The sequence below is a fragment of the Homarus americanus genome, unplaced genomic scaffold (assembly GCF_018991925.1).
Source record: "Homarus americanus isolate GMGI-L3 unplaced genomic scaffold, GMGI_Hamer_2.0 scaffold59495, whole genome shotgun sequence".
Lineage (NCBI taxonomy): Eukaryota > Metazoa > Arthropoda > Malacostraca > Decapoda > Nephropidae > Homarus > Homarus americanus.
In genome coordinates, this window is record NW_024732415.1 from 2477044 (window position 1) to 2504328 (window position 27285).

At 36.0% G+C, this 27285-nt stretch overlaps 1 protein-coding gene across 7 annotated transcripts in view; it reads right to left on the minus strand.

Moving 5' to 3' along the window:
- LOC121868591 overlaps positions 1 to 26788 on the minus strand; it is a 41679-nt gene extending 14891 nt beyond the window's left edge. The window contains exons 1-2 of one of the 7 annotated variants that reach the window (XM_042369366.1): positions 26505 to 26788; positions 6274 to 6401 (exon numbers count right to left, since the gene is read on the minus strand). In XM_042369366.1, coding sequence (XP_042225300.1) covers positions 6274 to 6340 — 67 coding nt within the window. In that variant the 5' untranslated portion in view covers positions 6341 to 6401; positions 26505 to 26788. Of the gene's footprint in view, positions 1 to 6273; positions 6402 to 26448 lie in introns of all 7 variants that reach the window. The other 6 variants (XM_042369359.1, XM_042369360.1, XM_042369363.1 and 3 more) reach the window with 6 other exon arrangements.
- Positions 26789 to 27285: the final 497 nt, after the last annotated feature.

Consider the following 27285-nt stretch of genomic DNA (forward strand, 5'->3'; position numbering starts at 1 on the left):
TGTACAATTAACCTTTAAGAGAATTAATACTAAGAACAAATACTGTATATTACTTTAGTTAACTGTGACCTCTATATTGTACAGTACTGTACTGTGGTAATAATCAGTTAACTGTTCGTTTCATAACAAGTGTTTCATTTCCTAAATATTTTTTTTTAGTTTGTCTTAAAGGTATATAAAATCTACAATAGTACAGTAGATATAACTCTAGATAAACAAAAGATATATTGGAAAAAATATGGAAAATATGACATTGCACTGTAATATGAGTTTGATAAATATACTATATAATAAATCTATCAAGATATACTGTATATTATAAGGAGAATCTTTAGATGATGAAGGTATTCAAAGTAAGAATAAATGACAATTGTTGCATCTTCTCTAGCTTTGTCATGAAATCAAATCAAACTAATTCAGCTGTGAGAAACATGATGGGCTGAGGTGGATTGTTGAAAGTCTGAAATTGCAAAAAAGACAGGCAGAGTTCACACTATGCCTGTGTTCTACCTGGAGGTGTAGGATAATGGTGGTGAAACTCACCATGGAGTGAGTCAGTTTATCTAATTTTTTACTCATTATACTCCTCCATTAATTTCTGCTGAGTCTGAGGACCAAATCTTATAAACAAACCACCAGGTTGAGGTATCAATTTAAGTAATAATGGACATCTAACAGTAGCGAATACAGAGGCCCACAATTGACATTTTTTAACATGTTCTTGTTTCTGTTGTGGTGTAACAGTCATATTTTTTCTTTAAATTTTCTGGGTACTTTGCTTAAGATTTGTGTTGATCTGAATTTGAAAAGTGTAAAAGAATTGATCTGGTTGATGGTCAAAAGGTACCCAGCCCTGAGATATCCCAACTTAATCAAACCTTTCAGTAACGTTGATGGTTCACATCAAGACTGTGTTCCTTGTCCATATACTGTAGTTAAATTTGGGTATAAAAGAACTGTGCTTAAATTCTAAAAATTACTTACATTAGGTTAGGTTAGGTTGGGTTGGGTCCTTAGAATCAAGCTCAGATTCTAAGAATTACATAATGTTAAATTTGGTTAGTTAGGTTGGGGGAAATTAGAACCTGGGGCCACATGACTTATCATCATGATACTTGTTTGCACCATAATTTAAAAGTGCCAAAAAATGATAAAAGTTGAAAGGTATAAAAAGATGTACAGTACAGTACAGTACTGCATCTGAAAGATGGCAAAATTTGCAAATGTGTATGGGGTTGGAAAGGAGAGAAAGAGAGAGTGAATGTGTACTGTACCTGGGTCACAGTTTTTTCTCGTTTGTATACAGTATTTCGAATTTAACTCATTATTGTACTGTATTTTCCAAATTTTGTATCAGAAAAATTACAGTATAAATCTATGTACTGTACCAGGAACCTTAACAGCTCTGTTACTCCATCAGCTAACTTTCTTGTACAGTATACGGTATAATTTTTGCTCTTGCAACTTTACTCTGAACATTATCAAATGTGATATGAGGGGTGGTTCATGGCAGATAATAAGAAGAAGTTACATCTTAGGAACTGAAAAGTATCATATGGTCTCCAGTACTATCTACCTCCTTTACAGGATGTGTGTTAGGAAGGGAGGTACAACTACTACACTACAGTAGTACAGTATTTAAGTACATATAGGTAAAAAGGTGAACAAAACTGGACCAGCATATAAAATCAATTTAAACTGATGAAAGAAAATCAAGCGTTCATTCTCCATGGGAGTAACAAAATTATGTGGACAAATTATGATTGTAAAATTACAGTACAATATACAGTACAGTACAGTATTATTATTTCAGATAAAATTTGTCTATTTTATCATATTCGAACTTGATCAAAGTTATAAAAAAGGCATAATTATACTGTATTCTGTCATGGCTGATCTGTAATACTGTCAGAAATTTGTTGTTTTCAAAGTAGAACAATATCTTAAAAGTCATATTCATGTTGTTTCTGTTTCAGTTTTATTCCCCCAAATAATTTATTTATACTGTATAACTGTATTCTTCTTGATAACAGTTACATAAATAACTTGAATTACCTGATTCATTACCAAAGCATACAGTGAGTCAAGATAATCTACACATGCAGTCATTCCATGGGCAGCCAAGGTAAACTAGTCTACTGTACAATCTAACACCAGTAAAAGCGTTAACAAATATTGATGTCTCTTACACTAAACCCTGGTGTTGTCAGGCCAGCTGCCCGCAATTACAATTTGGAGATTGTGGTCTGATTTTGGGTAGATTTGACGAACTAACATAGCTAGATAACAGGAGATAAGTTCACCTTGTTATCCCGCCCAAGAAAATTCTCGTCAGGGAATATCCTACTCTGATTTAGTTATCCATGTTATCCACTACTTCAAGGTAGAAGTCTATCATGCACAGAAATTGCCTATGAAGAATAACAAAAATATTTTGTTGCAAAATGAATGATGAAATTAATTGATCTTGAAATCTGCAGGGTTAAAACATATAGATAAATTCCTTGAAATTGTAACTGAAACTAATCAAAAGATATGTTTTCTTCCTTCCTGTAAGCAGAGACCTCAAACGGGTCCTCACGGAATCAGAAGTTGCAACTTAAAGCAGAAGGCTATTTAATCAATCACTGCCACATCAGCCGCACACAACACACCTGTAACTTGTTCAGTACTGTAGAAACATGAGACAACAACCACCCAAACTTCCCTGTAAGCGGTTTCATGGCTTACCTTTAGGACAATGGAGGGCATCCCAGTTACCCAGTCTGGTCTCCATTATAAAACAGGATTTCAGGAATAACACATCAATTATACAGGGGCCCCCCCAAAATTAGCGGATTTTTATTTCGCGGTCCTCTATTATTCACGGATGACAGTCTGGATGTCCCCAAGAATGTCTGTGAGTAGATATTAATAAAGCACGGATTTGAGGGTAGACTGTCACATCTTTTATAAACATGTTTGATTATTTGTGAGAGTATTTTCCCATTATTATTTATTTGTATGTGTTTTGTGTGTGTGTGTGTGTGTGTCTACACACACACACACATATATACAACACAGGTAAAAAATATAATTGTCCTAAGGGCAAACACATAAAGGAAATACAGTACTGTATATATTTCTTTGTACACAAGTAAAAATGTCCCCCGGTCAGCAAATGTTATTCCCGGATTTGGCGATTCGTAGCCACTTTGAGAATCTAACCCCTGCGAATTTGGGGGGCCCCCTGTAATCTTATGATCATCCTGGGCAACTTACATCACTTGAAGACAACCTGACATTGGAAATTGGATGAAATAAAAACTGCTTTGTTTTATGCATCTCACTCCTGAAGGTAATTAAACAGATTAGTAAGGAAAACCTAATGTTACAAATTCTTCAAAGTTACTGTTAATTTGTGCGGTTCCATCGTATTATCATCATGTAAACGTTCTTGCCGATGACCATCCACCTCATACAGTTACATGTTTCACAGAAAACCCATCGATGATGCAAAGCATACGATGCCACAAGCCCCACTCTGCAGTCCATTTGTGCTAATTTAATATTATAGTATGCCAATTAAATATAAAGTTGTTTGACAAAAAAGGTCATGTTACCTTAAAGGCAGATTAACCTCAACTGTAAAGAGAATGGTGCTAACTACAGTACAGTATGTTTATATCTCCAATCTCAAAAGAAAATACAGTACAGTACAGTACTGTTTCAAATAATAAACCAACTTTTCAACAAAAATCTTTAGACCTGATTAAGTTTCATTCAGATCAAAGAATGTCTAAAAAAAAAAAGAGATCAAATGAGCCTTGAGTATGACCAAATTGTACACACTTTTGGGCACTTGAGAGTAGTCGGCAAGAGCCGAGTCACACGCAACAATTTGGCAACCCGGCCCACGAGCATCAGTTTATGTGCACCTCTCATCACAGGTAGACTTTCTTACAGATTAAGTACCTGTGAAGTGTTACTGTACAGTGTGTGTTAAGTGTTATGTATAAAGTGTAGTCTAAAGTTTGTCAGGACAATCAATTACAGTGTCTGTGAAGTGTTATTGTTATGTATAAAGTGTACAGTACACCTGACCCTCGCTTTATGCTATGGTTGCAATCTGTGACAATACAGCATAATGGGAATCAGCATATAGTGAATACTGTACTTAATCTTATTGGGAAAATTAGGATATGTTCCACAACTACTAAAAGTCAACAGTAATGCTATAAAGGTTGTGGAAAAATCATTACAATTCTCTAATGTGCATTAGGAATAAAGATAATATAATATAGAACTATATAATATAATATAGAACTATATAATATAATATAAAACTATAAACTAAGACATATGAAGGGCATGGACGTCGCATAGAGCACAGTAGACACACACACTGTGCCACGTTTCACAACCATTTCTGGAGCATTAATGCACTAAAAGTTGCCGAAAATCATTAAATACTCTAATGTAGTGTGCCATATCTTCTACAGAAAGAATAATATAGAATCTTTTCTGCATAAACTTAATTGTGGGTAGAAATAGGGTAACCGCATAAACGTTAATTTGCATATAGTGAATGCGCATAAAGCGAGGGTCAAGTGTACTTCCAGTAATGTTAAGTTCATCAGAACAATTTACTATACAGCACTGTACTGTACAGTGCCTGTGAAGTGTTGCACACAATACAGTATGTACTGTACTGTATACAGTAGATTGTTTGCCTCTTACAAATTCATCAAGAAATTGCCCCATGCTGTTGGTAAGTACCTATTCCAACTGCTTTTATTTCTTGATATACAGTATAACCTCATTACTGATAAGTCAGCAAGTTTGATTACTCGGCAAGGTCTTAGCCCCCTATGTACCGAGTTATGGGGAATTTACTGATACTGTTCAGTATATGTAAAATGAAACCCATAAGTTAGGTGAACATTGAATGCACTTTCACCTCGGGTAAATATAGAACACAAAACAGTCTACTTCCAACCCATAAAGTTGAACAAGAAAGTATGGGAGAGGGGAAAAATACACCACGATTGAAACAAAACAAAAACCGCTGTCATGCTTGAAAACAAAGCGGTGATACACATTTCTCAACTAAACATCATAAATTAACATTACAGGTGTAGTTCTCTGTTTATAAACAACAGACAATATGTCAATTATCTTGATTTTTTTTTATCCAAATCTTCCCTTTATTTATGGTCGAAAACTGGGATATGGAGTCTTGTACACATCTTCCATGGGTAATACCAGTGGACTGAGTGAGGCATTGTTTAAAAGGGGCACTTAACTCTTGTGGACAACAGATGCAGCACCTTCTGGGTCCCCATGGGCATATTATACCCTGGGAAGAGTTATGGAAGTGTGGGCTATTGAATGACGTTTTGATGGTCTTTCCAAATACAGGGATGCATATTACTCAGACAAAGGAAATTATTTTGTGTGTGTGCAAAGATGTGTATTCCATAGCAAAACTGTTAAGCACGTCAAGGTCTCGATGGAGGAATTAATTAGCTGCAAACACTGTTTTTAGTTTGACAACTTTTGAACAAGAACAACTTATTGAATAATCAGGTGATGGTTTGTTACAACAGGCATTTATTCCTTAAATGTTTTAAGTTTTTGCCTCATGTCAAAAGGAAGTACTGTACAGGGTCCCATCTTGTCACACAGGACCATGAACATTCTTGTTCCTTTTGTGACAATGGACAGTGCTTACAAGAAACAGGATTTTCTGCTGTTGCTGTCATGAAGACAAAGTACAGATCACCTGCTTCATGTCATGCAGGTTGGCTGGGACAAACTTCTGCTGTTGACTGTACATTAGCATATACAGTACCATAGAAATTATCTACCCCAAATGAAGCTGGCAGATACAAAACAGATCCATTACCATCTAATAAGCCAGTGACAGGTGTGTTGCTGACTGTCAATGTGACAATGACGCAATGGCCTTTCTGCTTTAAATGGCAACTCTTGCCACTGGGAGGACCATAGTACTTTGGGCTTTGCTTACCGGAAGGAAGAAACTACAGTATTTAAAATGTTGAATCTGGGTTTTAATTTCATAGACTAAGCTGTTGCATAACCTGAGTCACCTAGAAAAGTCTTAATTGATATTATATAAGTTTTCAAGTAAACAAATCATGAAGGAAAACTCTTCAAAGTCTGCACATTTGTATTCCTAATATACAAAGGTAACGATTTTTTTTTTTTGAAGGTCAAGAGCAATCTCTTAAGGCACTGATGACATACTGAGCCTGTTTTTAATTTACTTACTTATCAATCTGAGATATGTGGGCATGAGCACGCCAGGCATACGGACATTAGACTCGGTAGATTCCATGGTTTACCACGTTATTGAATAGACTTGGCAACCAATGTTCCACTTTACCAGAGGACAACTGCTGTAAAGATACATACACCTTGTATCCTTAGCTTCCAATGACAAATTCAAGTTGACTTATTCATTATTAACAAAAACTTGAGATACAGAGTGCAGTACAGTATACATATGATAAAATTACTGTAACACAATCTCAATACTGTACTAATATTACCAGCACTGTAACATTTAGGTCATCCAGCACTACTGTTGGAGAGTGAAATGAAGGACAAAATAATACATGGGAGGTCAGTGATAGGATACCTGGGATGTATTAGTAAGGAAACGAAGGCGAACTTAGGGACAAAGAAGGAAATGAGAGATAGTACAGTACTGTATAATCCTTCCTGCCTTCACATACCGTACTAAATCATGGAACTGAAGGAAACAGTGCTCTAAATTTTAAGCCACAGACATGATAAAACTGATGGCTCAATATGAGGCAACAGAATGGAAGGAGAGAGAATCAGTAAAATGCATTGAAGGTTTGGTAAGGCTGAGAGGGCTGAGAGTACGAACTGAGCAGTGATCAAGTATGTGAAAAAAGGTCCACTAAATTATAAAAGTGACAATGCAAATAATAAATTCAGCAAATAAGGGAGGAAAGAGGAGTAGGCTTTCTTTTCATGGCTATACCTTCAGAGGGGAGCTTCCCACAGGAGTAGGGTGTTGGAGATATGATACAACAAAATACTTTAATACATGTTATGAAAACACTGTCCAGTACTCTCACCCAATATGGGAATAATTTGTGGTGACCGTGTCTGTTAATGGGAGGATTCCCTTTCTTATCTTTGAGGTAATTTCTTGCAATCTCTCCCCATGTCATTCTTGGCCTACCTACCCCTAGGGCCCTTGCTCACTTCCCCTCCACATTCAAACTCGTATATGTTTTGACCAATTTGTTCAACTCTGTTCTCTCCACATATTTAAACCATCCTAGCCTACCTCTGTGTAAAACCTGACCAATGCTCTTAATACTGTACAGTACCTAGCAGCCCCCTTAGCTCTGGATCGAGCATGCAATCCCACATCATGTTACACATCCATTTCACCACTGTCATTTTGACTCACTTAAGCCTGTGTATGTTATCCTCTTTTAACTGGCCTTATTTCACTGCCATACACCAACACACTTCACATGCAGGGTGCATTCAACTTTCCTTTCAAGCAAAAATAAGTTCTCCCTCTATCATTAAAAGCAACAGCTCCCTTAACTTCTTCCAGCTACTTTTGATTATTACAACTAAGCTAACCAGCTTCAGCACCACTGCCAGCATTAATCATGTCACCCAGGTAGCATAACTCATCGACATAGACCAGGGACATATGCCTAATGCTGAACTTTTCCAGCTTTGCTAAAGCCACATGTATACCTGCACAAACAGCACACTAACTTCCTGCAGTCTGCCATTTAAATCACTGCACCTCTTGTGTACCCACCTTCCACATTCATTGCATATTATCAACTTACTGCTAACACCCTTCTTACAGACAGCACATGGACATTTTCTATTTCCCACCACAGGTCCTTTACCCATATCACTAACAATTACCGAGCTGTAATGTACTTAAATTTTTGCCACGTTCGGTCTGTTCTTCAACTCTATTCTATCCTTTCATTTCTTAAATATCTTCACTACCTTTTCAATAGTATCTGCTATCAATACTAATTCATCAGCATAAAACAACTCCCAGGGCAGACCAGACCTATACTCTTGTAATAGTGCTTCTAACACCATGATAAAGAGATAGAGACTCAAACTATATACCCAAAATCCCTATCAGGATTAGTGAGTGCTTCTTGATGCTCGGTGTCCCTCTGAACAACCCCCATCATGCCTCCTTCGCCATTGTTGGATGTAGAGGATGACATCAAGGAAAACATTTACAGTAAAAACCCCATAATTCACCCCACTCAAATACAAAACCACTCATACTTGTAACTTGTAATGTTTTGCTGTTAGAAAAAAAAAAAAAATTATATATATATATATATATATATATATATATATATATATATATATATATATATATATATATATATATATATATATATATATATATATATATATATATATATATATATATATTAAAAAATAATAATATTTGGTCAAATTTTGAATTATGCAAGACATTTATGAATACTATGAGGTGTTGAGTGCGACAAGGGGCCAAGTGCTCCCCCCCCAGAGTTACAGTATTACCTGTACTCCACAACCTTTCCCCCATCTGCAGAAACACAGACTGTCTTTGTAGCACAATATTTGTAAAGCTGAGAGCCATATTTGTGAAGGTAGGTAAACACGTCTCTACAGCACGTGATCTGCGCCTCGAGGCGGACTGAGGGGCAGAAGGGGACAAGGGCCTGCGGCCTCCAATCGCAGCCTCTCTCGCTCATAGTGACTCATTATTTTCCAGTTTATTAGCTAATGGGAGTCCATGTTTCCACAAAAATGTCACAGGAATGCTATGTAATAACACTTGAACCTTTTTTTTTTTTCCAACTGGCATAAAGGAGGGAGTGAGGGCCAGTGAGGAAAAAATAAACAAAACAGAGAGGAGGGAGGGCGAGGAGGGTGTGAGTGAGGGCTGGTGGCACGTGGCGTGTTCCGGCCTGTCCGAGTGACAAGTTTTATCACACCAGTAGGGGGTTAACAGAGGGAGGAGGTGGTGACTGGGAGCGAGGGCGGGTGGTAATATTGGTAATACAAGTCATTGTTTACTGTAATTTTTCAAATAATAACTAAGACTTATGTACCTCCATTTTTTTTATTATACTTTTTGGTGCTTGGTGTCCGGTCGAAATATTGGTAATACCTGGCACAGTATTATTTGCTTTTATGCAGACAGTACAATGACCTTTGACATTCTGGTGTAGTCTTAATACATTATTGCTTCCATGTAATGAAAATTATACCTCAGCAATGCTTATTAATGAAACTGCAAACACTACCCATCAAAAACAATGAAAATTTTACAATAAACAATCTTTTCAATTAATATGAGCTGAATATCTTCATTGGTTCAAAAGTTACGTCATTTTGAATTTTTTCAAACTTTAAGAGCATTTTTCTCGATTGTAATATTTGGTGCTTGGTACCTTGTCACACTTGGTGCCTCAAATATGATGCACATGTCACCATGGGATGCGACCCCCTGGCCCACCTCAGTGTAAACTAGGACTGTACAGTCCTATACATGTCACACATGTCAGTCAGTTCAGGTTGGTCAGTTGTGGAGTGCACATCTGTGGTCGACTGTGCAAGTTTTTCCACTTGTGTTTCCATCACTGCCCAGTGTTTGAGCCATTATGTCTGATAACTGATGACATATCACTTAAAAACGTTTAAATAATTTTAACTGAGGCTGATAACGGAAAAGTATACCCTTGGCCCCCCCCCCAATAGGTGTCCCTCACATAGTATTTTCTCAATTTAACGAACTAATTTGAGAAACCCTTTTACGCTTAATCAAATTTTCATGCCAAATGAGCTGCTTGGCGCATGGGGTTTGTGTACATCCACTCAGTCTGTGTCCTGCCGCCACCACATGTGGTGTTCACTGCTACCTCTCGGTCAACTAACTACTGTGCTTAGACATCAAGCCAAAAGTAAGGAAGTGGTGTGAGGGAGAAAGTCAAAAGAGTGCAGCTATCAATTGGAAAAAAGTTTGGAAATACACTGGTCCCTCGATTAACGAACGGTCCAATTAACAAAATTTTGATTAATTAATTAGCTCCCATAAGGATTTTCAATTCCATTAACGAACAAAACTTCGATTAACGAAAGCCTTACGAGAAACGTGCTTTGTTGTGCGCATCAGCTGATCAGCTAGTCTGCCAATACAGTAACTGGTTCTATGTTTACATTCATTTCCAGTGGAACAGTTTTTGTGTGCCAATCAGCTGATTGAATCACCCACTAACGCTTCTCAGTTTAAATTATTGGTCATTCTGAAATTTAGCTCACATACTGTATTGAAAATATACAGTGCAGAAATTATTATGAAACATGAAGAAAGCATTAGAACCAATGCACTCTGTAAAGAATATGGCATGTCATCATCGACTGCCTCTATAATCAGCTGTTTGATATGTAAACAAAGCTGCAGGGAATACAACATACACACCTCAAAGTAAGTTAAACTACAGTATTCTATTGTTTTTTTATTTATTATTATACATACAGTATACTGCACATTACAGTACAGTACAGTGAGTTCTGCTATAACGCGCGTTTTGACAACGCGAATTGGCTCTAACGCGATTTATGAATAGAGGAACGATATTTGTATAACGCGAACGCTTGTTTGCTGTAACTCGATTTTTGCTTACTATTTCTCCAATTTTGTGGTATTAACTGTGAATATGGCAATGAAGAATATCTCCAAGAAGCGTTCTGGTGATCGCATTCCCGGTGATGATTGTAAAAGAAAGGCTATAACCCTTGAAGAGAAGCTCGATGTTATCTACCTCAAAATCACCCTTCTCCCCCATCAAGTTATATTCTTATTTTTTCAAGGTAAAGTGTTACATTTACTGTATGATTTCGTTATTAGATATGAATGTAACATTTATTTAGACTGTGCTATCCTTTGTGTTAGGTTAACTACTAAATTTTTTTCGATTTCGAGTAGTAATCTGCACTTAACCCTATTTTCTCCATAAGCCGTTATTTCTATTACGCGAATTTCTATAACACGATGTTTTACAAGAACACAACTATCGCGTTATAGCAGAACTGACTGTACTGTATTTAGTTTATATTTAATGTTTTGTTAATTCTATTACCGGTATACAGTACTTTGTATGTTCTTTTTCTGTGAATTGGAACCATTTACCCAATATTTCATTAAAATAATAGATTCAGTTAACGAACGACTCTGTGGAACCAATTGTGTTTGTTAATCGCGGGACCACTGTAATAAAAAAAATTTAAAACAAACACCAAACCCACTAGTTTAAGGTAAGCCATGAATAATGCTTCTAATGTTTCTAGGTACATATCATGTGTCTGAGGTGTCTCTGTAGATGTGAGCGTATTAACGGAATTAACCTCAGTTTAGCAAACTAGTTCACTAAATCGAGCAAAAAATAACAGAAAAAATTCCTTCCGCTAAATCGAAAGTATACTGTACTGTATTTTGTAAAATTTCATAATTTGTAATGGCTAGAACCCCGATAATTTTGAATTACAGTATGGGGGTTTTACTGTATGCTGATCTTGATAAATTAATGACCTCTACCCCCACAGAAGAAAAGGCTGTGTTCTCTGCTGGCTTCAATACCAGAATTGACAAAAAGGCCAATGTATGGCAAGTACAATGTAAACAAAACTCAAGTTTACATATTGATACAGTACATGTACTAAATATACATGTTCTTCAGTACCACCAAATGATTCATTCTCAAACAATAAGTCACTAAGTTTTTCAGTTTTTTTAATTTTGACAACCCAATGAGTTCCAGCCTACTGTAAACAACAAATTCAATATCATTCTGACTCCTGATCATGGTAGAACTAAAACTGGAAGTGCCTTGGAAATGAAACTGATAAAAAACATAAGTCATATTTTATGCATAATTGTCCTAGAATGCATATTTTCATTTGTCAAATCTTTTAAAATTTGGAAGGGGAATTTCCACTCTCTTGTGGCCAGTTCACACTAAAAAACTTTTGAAGCTCAAATGTTCTCCTAACATTTGTTTACATGTTTGGGCAAAGCAAATACTATAATTTTACATCAATGATACATTTTTTACCCATTTGAAATACTGCATGTGTGGGAATCAATCAACTATCATGATTATAGCTTATTGCTTAACTAAAATCTAAAGTAAACATTTTTGTAACTAGAAAAAGTTAAAATTCATGGTCAAGATTTTTTTTAAGAGAAACATGAAGTGTTCACTATTAAAGGCAGCCACTCTTATGGATAACTTCCAATGACAACGAATGATGTTTAAGAGTTAAACCCAAGAAGTTTACTTGGAGGAGACTGTGCACAGTATATCAGATAGCGCAAGACAGCACATTTCTTCTTTAGTTATACAGTAAAACCTCAAGAATCCAAAACTCAGAAATCCAACTCCTTTATTTACCTGGAAAATCTATGGTAAGTAAAATTAGAGTGTTTTGTTCACTTATTATCATGTTGCATCATGAATGACTCATTGCATGTGGTTAAAACCATTTAGTTTCATACATACAGTATATGTGCTTGTGTTAGGTTTTTGGGCCTCAAAAAATATCTGCAGGAATTCATCTCAACATGTATGATGAAAGTCAATGGGCAAAATGGTTTCACATTATGGAATATTGAGTTGCATAAAGATTTTCAGGAATGGAACTCTTCTGTAGCCAATGGGATGCCTGCACTGTACTGTATACTGGTATACCAGTATCATTTTAAAACTCTTATGTACCATTTGGTCCAGTAGCTGGTGTTTGTAAAATGTGGCAACTGTGTTTATTTACATCATAGTAAAACTACTGTATCAGCCTGAAGGTCCCTTGCAATAGTAGGCAGACTAAGGATGCAAAATATGCAGTCCTCTACTATCACTGAATGCAAGCATTTCTTGCATGTTTATAGTTTTAATACAGATTACCAAACAGAATGTCATTGGTTCCTATACACTGTCTACTGGACAGCGACAGTGAAGCAAGGTGATGTGATGTAAAGAGACAAGGCGTAATTAATATGAAGTTTGGTAACCAAATGTAGTTGGATAAGTATGCCACAGAGCCATGCATACCAACCTTCCCGGGATATCATAAGTTGCATGTAGCATTTCAGAAGTCATCAGACCCATCCTGGCAGATACTTTTTTGAGATACTGTACCTGTACATTATTGTAATGTACACGTAAATATCATAAGGTGATTTTTATGTAAGTATGCAAGTATACTGTACTGTATGTATAGTGTTGATGTATGTATGGGAGGGAGGAGGAAGAAAGGGAGGGAAACTTGAGTCTTAAGCACTTGTCTTTTGTTATGAGTTAATTTTCAACATTTAATATTTACTGTTAATCATCATAATTCAATTTCATGTAGACAGAGTACAACTGTACAGAAAAGAGTGGTGCATTGGGAGCAAGGGAACCAAGAGTTAGTTCTGCGGGTAGACCAGAATGGGGTGAATAGCACATACAGTAGTGTCATTTGTGAAGTGCTCAATTTAAGCAGAGAATAAAGAGGATTCTTTTTTCTCTATTACTGTATACATCTTCCCTTGTTCACTTATTTTGACTGCAACATTTGGGCAAAGCTCAAAAATTTTACTTCACAATCATGTTTAATCCCAAGGTGATAAACACAGTGCTCCTAATAACATCTTATGAAATACAGTAGCATTTCCTGTAATGGCATTTCAATTTTAGCACATAGCTACCATTGAATTCCATTTGAAATTCTCAGACCAGACTCCTGGTCACCCCAAATTTAAGTGTTAAGAAAATGGACTGCATTATTGAATACCAAAATCAGACTCTCCTTGGCTTGGTGATACTGTATAGTGATATCTCCATTAGCCAAAAGAATTGATGCAGAGCACCCTGAAAAAATCCTTCATCCCCGGAATTTTTCCGGGTACAGTACGTACTGGGAAAAGTTTATCAAAAGTTTCCAGAAATTGCACATTAGTTCATCCTTGGAATTTGCTCCCAGGACCGAAAAAAATTTGGAGAGTTCCGTATTTTTTCGGAATTTTCTAGAATGACGCGTTATTTTATCCTTGGAATTAGATCCCTGGTCAAAAAAAATTTGGAGTGAGTTTTCAGAAAATTTTTCTGAATTTTCAGAAAATATGCCTGATTTTCTACCTCGGAAAATTCGTTCCCAAACCCAGAATTGAAAGAAATTTTCTAGAAAAATTCTGAGCAAATTTTTATTCTGGCTATTGGAGAGTTCCAGCTAAGAGAGATTTTGGCTAACAGAGATATTGCTTGTAGCGTAAAAAAAAAAAAAATGTGGATCAATTCAACAATTAACCAATGCTTAAAACGGAGACAAAACATTTATTTTGATGGTCCACCTATGCCCTATGGTGAGAGACATTCAGCAAGTGGGGAGCCATCTGGACAACACAAAATGAGGTTGGGATTGAATGAAATGGAAGCTAGTACAGGTACAGTAGCTTCAATATGACTGACCCGAGTGTAGGTCAAGCTGTATGTCAGCTGATATATTGCTTCCTACCTTTAATGGTAACTTATGCTTCTAAAAATCCTCATTTGGATTTAGTTGTAGTGGCAAAGAATTATTATTTCAAAAATTAGTCCCAGTGTTTGTTGTCTCTTGGTTAACCTGACATATAAAATTCAGGCCTCAGTGCTGTATAATGCATGTACAGTACCACCAAGTGACAGGCATTGACCAAGTTCATTTATAGCTACTATATATAAAGGACTGTGTTAAAACTTACACTCACATCATGAAATAAAAATGTGATAAGCTCACTGTCTATTAAAAATCCATAGGAGTACAGAAGAGCATACATAAAACATACTGACAGGAAATCTGAGGCAGGTTAAATGTGAGGACTGATGCTTGTATCCCAAGCTTATAATTGAGGGATTTAAATCAAGTTACCTTGTTCAGGTTCAGTTACATTGTACCTGTTGACTTACTGCCTTCAAAGCAAACACTCAGCAGGGTTGGAACTTGCTTTAAAATCCCTTGTTAAAGTGAATGAGTTGTTATTCACATAAGATTTACTGTACACTGAGTTGATAAATCAAACGTCCCTTTCCTAAGGACACAGATAGTTCTCGTGACAAGGAAGTGTCTGGTGGGGTTATTTTGCAGGTCATTTGTCTAATGATCTACAGTACATGACAAAAATTTGTCATAGATACACGCATATCAAGGTTGCTGGGGAGATCTATTGACGGCAAATGTTGATGGACACCTGAAGCACAATGACTGATGGATATTGGGTCATCATGCAAGCTCACCTGGTCTTTGGCTATATCAGCTAACAAGTATGGTGCAGAACTGGGAGCAAGCTTGATGTACAGGTCAATCACTGCAGAAAAGTTACTTAAAAAAACAAAAATCAAAACCATGTTGACAACATATCAAAGTAAAAAATATTAAACATGCAATGGCACGAAGTTAAAACCAAAACAACATTGTGATAAAATATGAAATTAAATGTGCACATGCACACAAGCATACAAACAAACACACAAACTGGTTGTTATATGTGTTCCCTAATCTGCAAGTTGGAGTGATTATAAACGAGGAACTGATCCTGAAATCCTACTTTAAAACCTACATGGATCAGGAAACTTGTGCACAGTACTGTACATCAACTAACTTGCAGGGTTGACCCCAGAGTTCCCAGGAAACCTCAAATTGTGTGACTGAAACTGCATTCCAGAAAACTAGTAAAATTTTGTAACAAGAGAACTTGTAGTAGTATATAGTACTGTAGTATTCCTTCCAACTCAGCTGCAACCCTTAAAAAGGGAGTTACTTACCATAGGCTGAAACCTAAATCTTTACTTCTGAGGTACAGCACATGGGCTCCACAACCCAAACTAGTTAGAAAATGGTAAGTCCGCTCAACTTCAGTTTTCTGCCTAAGTCAACACCCTAAGGGAGGTGGGAAGGATCTGAGTTTCTTGATCAATGCTTAGTAATACGGAAGATACCAGGATCAATCCCAAATTTATAACTGATTCAGTGGATTGCATATGATGTCCATACATGGTGTATCTTGTACTATTCTGGGGCTCGGTAAATAACTAACACCAGTACAGCAGGCTCCAAAATACAATGCAGTCCAACTGCACAATAAATTTATTCAGATATCCCAATACAAATGCCCTCCTTAATGTCTATACTACTCTTTCGATGATTAATTTTGTGATGGGTCAAATAATTTCATCGGATTTCAACATAATGAAAATAAGCCTTAAGGGTTCCACACTAAGACAGATGGTTCATAATCAAAGAATACCTGTACAGTACTAATTAAACTAGTCTGATAACCATGTAACTATGACTCACTTTACCAGACCAATGGACCGAGAAATCCTTACTCATATTCTATTCCTGAAAAAAGAATGTTCTCAGGCTTGACGTCTGGTTGCTGATAAAACATCTGACTCGACTGGAGACTGACCCACATCAGTGGAGAAATAAAAGAAACAGTCAGTGCCTCTCCTCAGAGCAGGAAGGTCTGCCTTTCTAATGAAGAGAGGGGCAACATTATTCCCAAATAAACAAGCCCTACAACCTCCTAAAGGACTGACTTAAGACAGCAATTAGTGTATTTCCTATTAAAAAAAAACACACACACACACACACACACACACACACACCACACACACACACACACACACACACACACACACACACACACACCCACACACACACACACACACACACACACACACACACACACACACACACACACACACACACACAACACAACACAACACAACACAACACAACACACACAACACAACATACACACAACACAACACACACACACACACACACACACACACACACACACACACACACACACATATATTAAACAAAGAGGAAAAAGTTAGACTAACAAATACCTTTTATAACTGGTCTAATGTAAAAGACTTCTTATAAAAAAAGCATACAGTATTTACATTTTGTTCAAGAATGAGGTTCTTTGTCAGAAAAAATAAAACTACAGGGTATTTTAAAAACAAGAGTGAAATCAAAAGTGAATCTGAGGAACATCATATTCTTTTGAGACACACCAACACTAGACTAGAGGGAGAGTTTCTGTCAAAAGAGACAGGTTAAGCAAAGAGCAGGTTGACGGTGGATCATACAATTGATGATGAAGCATCATAACAATTACTATTATGTTCAAATCTCTAGTAGTATCAAGTCACTAGAAATGATGCCCTTACCTTTAACAGTACAGAATAGTACTGTACTGTATTCAATTTCCACAGGCATAAAAACTGGTGGTAATGTATAGTGAAATATTGACCAAGAGAGACAGCAGTTATGAAAGTATCATCACAAATCAATAGTGTACCATGAATGAGTTATATTTCAAGTTTTGCTAGCCAACAACAGACCCCAAAATGGTCCCAACTAGCCCTAAGGAAACACAAAATGAATATTCAAGGATCTAACTAATACTGCACTGGTCATCAGGTTGGAATGATCAGCTGAGTAACAGGATAAAGGACTCTACAGTTTGACCTGGGACACATCAACACCACCACCTTCCAATTTAACGTCAAGGAAGTCAGGAGGAATTGACACAAAATTCACTCCTTTCCTAACGACAATACATACAGTATAGCCTACAATGACTTGAGCTTTTTGTGCACAACCAATGCCAACTTCAGGGAAGAAAATCCTTTATTGACTTTTAAGTGTTTATAAGTTCTGTTACCTGGGTGACATAATGCAAAAGTCAGAAGTGGTTATAAAAAGTTTATGGAGCTGTTGTCTTTCTTGACTGAGAGAACCTCTTTACTTGAAAGGAAAGATGTGAAAAGTGTGTTGTTGTATGACAGTAAAAGAGAATGACATACACAGGTTAAAATGACAATGGAGAGACTGATATGTACAGTGATGTGACAATGAGTTAAAAACAACCCTGTTCAGAGCTACGAGGGCAGCTGTGTATTGAGAGCAATGGTGAGGTTTCGCACAAAGGTAGGCTGGGATGGTTCAAACACGTGGAGAAAATGGAGGACACCGGGTCAAGAGATACATGAGTTTGAATGAGGAGGAGAGGAGAGCTTTGGGCAGGCCAAAAACAACATGAGGAGAGATTGTGAGAAGTGATCTCAGGGATAAGAACCTGATGAGATTGGCTGCAAGAGACCATACAGCATGGTGAGCTACCATCAGGGAATTACTGTATGACTATCCCATGCAGACATGAAAAATGGCTGTAAAGTGGTGATGAATAAACCAGCTGAAGTGGCACATTAATACAGCCATTAACATATTGGCATTTCCTTATACTGTACAGACACTTCTTAGGGTCAGAGCAAATAAGTTACAATAGTCACCAAAAATAGCTCTTGACTGCATTCTTAAGGATGGTTCAAACCCAAGCTAGCCAATTTCAAACTGTCACTCATATGCCATCACTACTCTTATGACCTGCATTTTACATCCATGTAAATACTTTTCCATGACTGCTTGGCCTCAGTACCTGCACTATCACTAACAGGCCTTTTCCCAGACATTATTGGTAAAAAAATATGTTAAAAGGTTACCAGTAGTACCACAGTGCAGTAAACACATGTGTGGGAAGAGTTTAAAACTGACAGAGATGGCACTAATTGGTGAAGTAGCAATCAGTGTACTGTGTGGCCTCACATAGAACTTTTGAACCATTTCATAGATTTTAATATTTGTTTTTGTTTTATAAGAAAATACCCCAGAGCAATGATTTATAATGAAACAACTTTATATGAGGCAATGTTCCAAGACAAGTGCTTGTACAGTACAGTACATGTGTTAGAGTATCAAATCTTACATAATTTATTTTGTTGTTGATAAAAAAAAAAATGTGAGAGAAAAAAAGCTAGACAGAGGTTGGTGTTACAAAGAAATACTAACCACATGAGATGAGAATGTAGTTCCAGAGAATGGACCACTATCTGAAACGTTCCTTGACTCCTCAAAGGAAGACTGGACAAACTTGTGAATCATTTTCAAGGGAATACAATATTCAAACCCACATTTGAGGTTAATGAGCAAAGTTGAGAAAGGTTATGATGAAGTTTTTTACTTGATCTGTTTTTTGTTGTGGTAGGAATATTTCCCTCATATCAGTAGTGACCCAAGCTTGAGAGATCATGGAGATAGGGGGTTTGAGCTGCCTTCAAGATGTGAGGTAGAGTCCTGGTGTTATATAGCTGTTTTGGCTCACTTCACTAACTCTTTAATATAGTAAATTTGAAACATTTGGCAAGATACAGTACTGTACAAGTATTGGATTTTAGTCTTACTACTACAGTATGGAAGAAAATCAACATGTTAAGTTTGTATGGTAAGTTAGATTAATTTACGCCTGTAACCCCACAGTTTCCCTAAGCTTCATAACCCTCACCATTCTGCAGCAGGTTGTTGTTTTAAAGTACTGTACATGCATAAAACGCAATTCTGTTACAGTTTATGGGTACCTTTTGGGTACAGTAATGAAAACTGGTAAAAAAAAATGAAAATGTGCAGCAAGTGTGCAACTACCTCTGCAAGCTACATACATTCCAGCATATGAAATATAAAACAGAACAAGAATAAAAGTACACAGCAAGACATACTTTGGGTAAAAAAAATAAAAAACCTTATAAACCCTTAAATTCTGGCAGCATCATAGACCACTTACACTACTGTACAACATATACATATGCAAATGCAGGGTTATATATTTCTATAAAACAAATAAAAAATATTAAAAGGAATCAACTATTGGTAATCTAAGTATGTATAGTACTTCCTCATTAGCCAGAATAATTGGTGAAATGCTCTTCCAGAGCAGTTTCCCAGAAATGTCTGGAAATTACATATTATTCATCCTTGGAATTTGCTCCCAGACCCTGAATTTTTTGGGGGAGAATTTCTGGAATTTTCTTGGAATTGTCCAGGATTACACATTATTTCATCCTCGGAATTTGTTCCCAGATCCGGAAAAAAGAAAAGAATGCGGAGATTTTCTAGAATTTTCTCAAAAAATGCACCAGATTTTCAACCTCAGAAACTTTTCACAGACCCAAAATTGAGATAAATTTTCTGTATATATAATATGAGCCAATTTCAATTCCGGGTACATGTACAGTATTGGAGAGTTCTGGCTAACGGAGAATTACTGCACTATGATAAATTTAAGTTTGATTGATTGATACGTTTATTGAGATACAAAAAAACATTAATACATCTCAAAGGGATGAAGTGACATAAGTCATCCTCACCCCAGTCCAGGAATGTCCCTCTCAGGACTCACATAAATCCCTAATATTTCATATAATTAGTTATAATACATAGCTATATTCTAGATGCAAAATTTCTATATTTCTTTAATATTTCATCTATTTTCCCATTTCCAAACATCCACTCTATTTGCTTGGAGACATTATTTATATGGGCATTTCTATATACATTAAGCAATGGGCATTCCAGTATATAATGTGGCAGGGTATGGGATCTGGATGTTCTACAAACTCTACATTCTTTATCCTGTTCACTTCTCTCAGCTCCAAGTTCCCAATAATATTTATATCCTAATCTTAACCTCATATACACTGAATCTTTCCACCTACTCCTATCTTTCCCATATGTAAATTTTGTGTTCATGAGAACATGATGGTAATGTTTCATTGTTTCACTTTTCTCGTATATTTCATTCCTTTTGAAATTATCTTCTATTGATTGTATTTTCCGTAATTTGCTCCTTAATTGCTTCATGGTTTTAGTACATATTATGTCGATCTCGGCCTTTTCCGTGGCTCTTTTTGCTATTATATCTACTGCTTCATTAAGACCAATCCCCACATGTGAAGGGACCCATACAAATTGAACATTATGGCCATTTTTCCTTATTGTATTTACTAATTTTCTACATGAACCAATAATGTGTCCAAAAATTTAAGTTTTGTTACAAAATACTGTACAATCACGTTGAAAACAACTCTTCTCATCCGATCAGCAGACTCAGACAATATTGGGTCTAGTTAGTACATGTACTGTGCTGTGCTGTACTTAGTTGGGTGATTGTCTGGGAATACCAAATACTGTACTGTTGGTATTTAACCTCTTCACTATGGTGATGCCACTTTTAATATTCTATTTGGCTAATGCCAGACAATTTTATTGAGATTAGATGGCTTCGTCAGCTATCCTTGGTCAAATTGCCTAAATAATCTGTACTGCACTGTATTTGTACAGTATCAATTATTATTATAAAATACCATACTATACCAAAATACTACTCCTACTTTCTAGAATCCGTTTCAAAGTGTAATTTACTAAAATTTTCCTATTATGGTCCTCTACTGTACTTTGAATTTACTTTTATCACAGTAAGTAGGTTATGACCTTTGTACCTTCAGCAAATTAGCAAAAACTATCAATAAACTTGTAATTTTAGCAGGAACAAACAACAGTGTCGTATTACTTAAGCATTTTGCACCTGCTAAAATATCATTTCTGTGATGTCTTTCATCAATCTACTGAACCACCAAAGGTACAGAGGCCACAGTCTACCGGTCCTTGCCATTCCAAAGAGAAAACTTAAATTTACTTAGCACCTACAAAGTCGAGCTAATCATAAATGTATCAAGAAGCTATAAAATTTTCCCATCCATTTTTCAAAAAAATCATACTATGAGCAAAATAATGCACAGTACAGTACTAGAGACAATTCAACACACCTTTAAGAGTTAAAGGGACTAAAAAGATTGAGAACCTATAAAATTAGTTCAGACATGTATCTAGTGTCAATAATAATTTTTTTCTTAATTTAAAAATTGGTTGTCACTGAATAAATAGCAACGAATCTGCTGTTTTAATTGAACATTGCGAGGTAATAACAAAGCTACATACTGTACAGTACTGACACCCTGTACGACCTTTGGACATGTAATTTGTGTACAGTATGTTTCTTGAGTGACTGGTATAATGTTTTTATTAAAATCAAAGGCAAAGGTGGTGAGAGATTTAATATTTTATTGTTACGAATACTTTTTTTTTTAATCTTTGCTGTTTTACTGTTTTCATTCTTTGACTTCATATTCTGGTGCTAAAACACAATCTATGCTAAGTCCCCACCTCTTGTTCATCATATAATGATTTTCAGATAAAATATTTGAAAGCAAAAATTACTGATACATTATAAATTATCAATTTATCGCGTTACTACACCATTTATTGATGATAAACAAATATTTAATTAAACCCTCAAGTTGTTAACATGGCTTTGAAGCAATTCCTGTGTCATATAAATGCACTGCACATACTGTACAATACAGCATCTTTAATTTACAGTAAGTGTCAAATTTAATGTCTTTTTTTTTTTTTTTTAGGAAATATAGTAGAGCTGCTGTACCTCCTCAGAAATGGCTTCAACGATTCAAGATGAAAAAATCACTGAATTTAGTACTGTACTCTACTGCCACACCTGAGTACTGTACAGTGAGTTCTGCTATAACACGTGTTTTGATAACGCGAATTTGCTCTAACGCGATTTATGAATAGAGGAACGATATTTGTTTAACGCGAACGCTTGTTTGCTATAACGTGATATTTGCTTACTATTTCTCCAATTTTGTGGTATTAACTGTGAATATGGTAAAGAAGAATATCTCCAAGAAGCGTTCTGGTGATAGAATTCCCGGTGATGATCGTAAATGAAAGGCTATAACCCTTGAAGAGAAGCTTGATGTTATCAACCTCAAAATCACCCTTTTCCCCCATCAAGTTACATTCATATTTTTTCAAGGCAAAGTGTTACATTTACTGTATGATTTCATTATTAGATATGAATGTAACATTTACTTAGACTGTGCTATCCTTTGTGTTAGGCTAACTACTAAATTTTTTCGATTTCGAGTAATCTGCACCTAACCCTATTTTCTCCATAAGCCCTGTTATTTCTATTACGCGATTTTCTATAACACGATATTTTACAAGAACACAATTATCGCGTTATAGTAGAACTACCTGTACTGTACTATCATTCAATGGTACGTTCATTCTAACATACCAGTTTTTAGCTCAGCAACATTATCTTAACTGCTAAAGGACCAAAGACATTGAAGCCTACCTGCTGTGTCATATACTGTACTGTAAATAAAAAATAAAAAATCCAACTGGATATGCATCTTATGCATAGGTACCATAACTAAAAGAATTTTAAATTTCGACCAACGTCAGTGCAAAAGTATCAATCCTTTGCCATTTTGACAGCCAGGAGCTTCATGACATATACTGTACAGTATAGTACAGTATACCTGTACTGTACCTGTTTGTCACTCATTCCATTAATAACTGGGATACACTGACAGTAGCAAATAACATATTAAAACATCATCATTTATTGGCAAAGGTTTTATTTGAGAATCATAATATAATTAATAAGATTTGTGATCAGGATGAATATACCCTGTACCTACAATTCCAATTAAATTTTTGTTAATGACACTTCAGAAACACAAATCATAGTAAATTATGGTACACTCAGAGGTGAACAGAAATGACATTTTTTTTTAATAATTAAATTACATGAGGGTAACTTTTTTCTTGGTACAATACTTTACACTTACTTGAGTAACATCTCAGACAATTATTGGTAGTCTTACTTCACTACAGTAGCTACTCATTTTTTCAAGTTCTCATTACTGTACTTTATTCTGGCCATCAAAGCAGTGAGTGTGATACTTTCCCAAGTTATCTGAACTCAGTGAGCATGTAACAGGCTTCCGGTCAATCATTACTCGGCAATGAGTGCACACTGTTCCCAGCCTCAAAATTGCTATAGAAAAAAAAATTTATATCAAGAATAAAATAAATGGGGTGGAGGGTATTGTACTTTTCGTATTCTTGTTTTTCCTAGTGTTTCCTGCAAATAATGATGCACTGTGACAATCCACCCAACGACATCATAACTGCATTTTAACTGTTGATAAACACTTCCCAGGAACTGACCGAATGTTCAGTGGTGGAATGCTTCCCAGTGACCTATCCACATGAACTGAAATACTGTACTGTACTAATATCCTAATCTACTCAACCCAACCCAACGTACAGAGTGTATTTAAACAAACCTAATGTAACCTAACCTAAACAAAAATAATAAACCTCCATCCTAGGATACATAAGTTTTTCTGGTTCATATTATCCTGTACAGCATCTACAATATATCATTTGCTAGGGAAATGTCACAGAAGAAAAGTGTCTTTGATTGCAAAGATAAAATTCCTAAGATTCCATGGTTTTACGAAAGCACAAATTGACCAAAGGTTTTTATGGTAAGTTAGGTAGGGTTATGTAGGTTACTTTTGGTTTGGTGGTAATTATTGACGACTACACCACCACTGATTTTTCATACAAAACAAATTTTAAAATACCACAATTTCACTGATTTATAGTGGACGCTGTCATAGTTATGGCAAATGTGTTAAAAAGTGTTTATTTACAAGTTCAGCTTAACTTAACCTAGCCTACCCTAACCTAACCTGGTTAATATTTAGTAGTTGCCACCACCTAACTGAATATTGAGTTATATGTGGGGAGATGGAGAAAAAAGTAAAAATAATTTATCCTATGTTTCCATCATAAATTTAAAGTTTTCGGGTTAATTTAAATTTTATTTTATAATATTTGGCCAATCAGTGTGTGTTCGTGGGCAGTTGGAAGATGGATGTACATTGGCTGGCTGCTGCATAATTCAGCACATTTTGGACAATGAAGCAGCAGCCATTGTCATTTTTAGGGCTCAAGGTGTTCTTGTTTCATCTGTAAAGTGACCAAGAGTAATTCAGTGTCAGTACTGTGTAGATCACCATGCATGGTACTGTGTTAAGAGACACACTGGCAAACACACCACTTCCTCATTCAAATTGCATCACTCTATCCTCCTGTATCTCTTACTTAAGGTAAATTTCTTACACACTGGGGGTTAGGTTAGGTAGGTTAGGTTTTTATTTTCTTTGAGATTTTTACAGTGTTTGACCTTACAATTTTTTTCTCAATATTTCAACTACTGCTCATTTCCGACGGCAATGAAGGTCATATTTGTATTTAACACGATGATTTACACTATAAAGAAACATTTTCAAAAGTCAATTAGGTGGTGGCAACTACTCAATATTTACCCCTAACCTTATACAAACCTGACCTTAATCTAATCTAACACTAACAAAACCAAACCCCTAAAATTATTATCACATCAGAACTCACTAATGAAAAAATAGTAAGACTATAAACATCAAAACAAACAGCACGTCGGCGGTGTACTCGTCAATATTAGCCTTAACGTTTCCACGAAGTTTCTATCAACTCCATCTGGTGTTAGTCTAAAAAAATAAAATAAATACAGTCAACCCTCGCTTTACGCGGTCCCACATTCCGCGTTTCCACGTTTACGCGGTACCCTGCCGAAACAGGAATGCTCACATTCCGCGGTGCGTGTACCCCTTTACGCGGAGAGCGGCTGGCGAGCCGCGCCATTTTTGGATCCAAACCTCCCGCCATCTCTCACGCCCTCCGCCATGTTGTGTAAGCGGCGCAAGCATGGTGCGCACAAGGTCGCCCAGTCATCAAAACATTACCGAGTTCTTCACCCGCCACCCACCACAGCCGGCCCAAGTCAGTGATAGTGATAATTATAGTGAGGATATGGACTTATATGGACTTTGAGGGGTTTGACAAAGAGGCCCTGCAAGCCTCTGTGGTGGATAGTGATACAATTGATACAAGTGATACAGGTGAGGGCCAATAATCTGCCCTCTGCCTCGGAACCAACCGCCCATCCCGTGTGCCCAGCCATCTTTTCTACTAATGTAAGTGTTAAAAAACCTAATATTATTGATATTTCTCTTAATTATTAATTGTGTGTGCATACCATCATAAAGTTAAGATAATATTTTTACTACAACATAGTTGTGTGTTGTCAAAAAGTGGAGTTTGGGGGTCGGCCCGGTCTCTATTTTAATTAATCCCATATGTTATGTTGTTCACTTTACGCGTTTCTCACTTTCCGCAATACCCTGTGGGTTGAATTGAATCGCGTAAAGTGAGGGTTGACTGTACCAACAACCGGACAAATATCCACTGACTAAAAATCCCACAATGGCTTATTCTAGGCATTGTCCATTCTTGAAGAAACCCTGTTTTTTCACATTTCGTTCATGTAATCTTGAGAATCCCATTTTAGTCTGAACAGCTACCAAAATGGTAGGTTTTAAGACACACTATCATATTACTAATGTACAAAAATAAAATCTGTAAACAAGACTTGCAACTTTCTTAATCAAAGTTTGTATGAATTGCTTAATGTACTTAATAACTCAAAACTCATGCTTGCAGCTTCACACTCACTCTTACCGACCACACAAGAGAAGCAAGAAGTGGCCGAGTGTGACGCCAACACTTACCACCAACAGTCGAGCTACAAGATAGCTTAATGACATGAATATCTTGTCATAACATGCAGTATCATCAAGTCCTTATCTTCTTGTATTTTATTATATTTATAATGCGCTATTATTACACAGAATGTGTGATTTCTTTCTTGGTTGTTTAAAAAACAAACAGTATTGACTTGAGTTTGTTTGTTTATATTAGAGTCAGACAAGTAAGTAGCAAAATGAATGGTGTTAGAAATGCACTACGAATAGTCACTGATTATTCCCACGTTCTTTTCTTCAATCAAATGTTCATAATCAATACGAGAATCAATCTGTTGATCCTATACTCTGAAATGATGAAAAATTCTCGGTTTTCCTTATACAATTTATTTAACATTAGTCATTTGCAACAATCATGTACAAATATTTTCATTTGGCTGAACTTGTCTGCCATCTAGTATTCTGCGGCTGAAATATGTCCCTTTAAAATACCTGAAACACCCAATGTACGGAATCCCCTCTGAGGTGACTAAAGATGTCTTGAATAAACACGAAAGCTAAGGTTCTCCATTGCTTCCTTTTTCCCTGTGTGATTTTATCAATATTTATCTTAGCCACGTTCCATTGTGGATCTACATGATATATATATATATATATATATATATATATATATATATATATATATATATATATATATATATATATATATATATATGATCAGGAGAAATTTCAAACGTATCATATATATATATATATATATATATATATATATATATATATATATATATATATATATATATATATATAT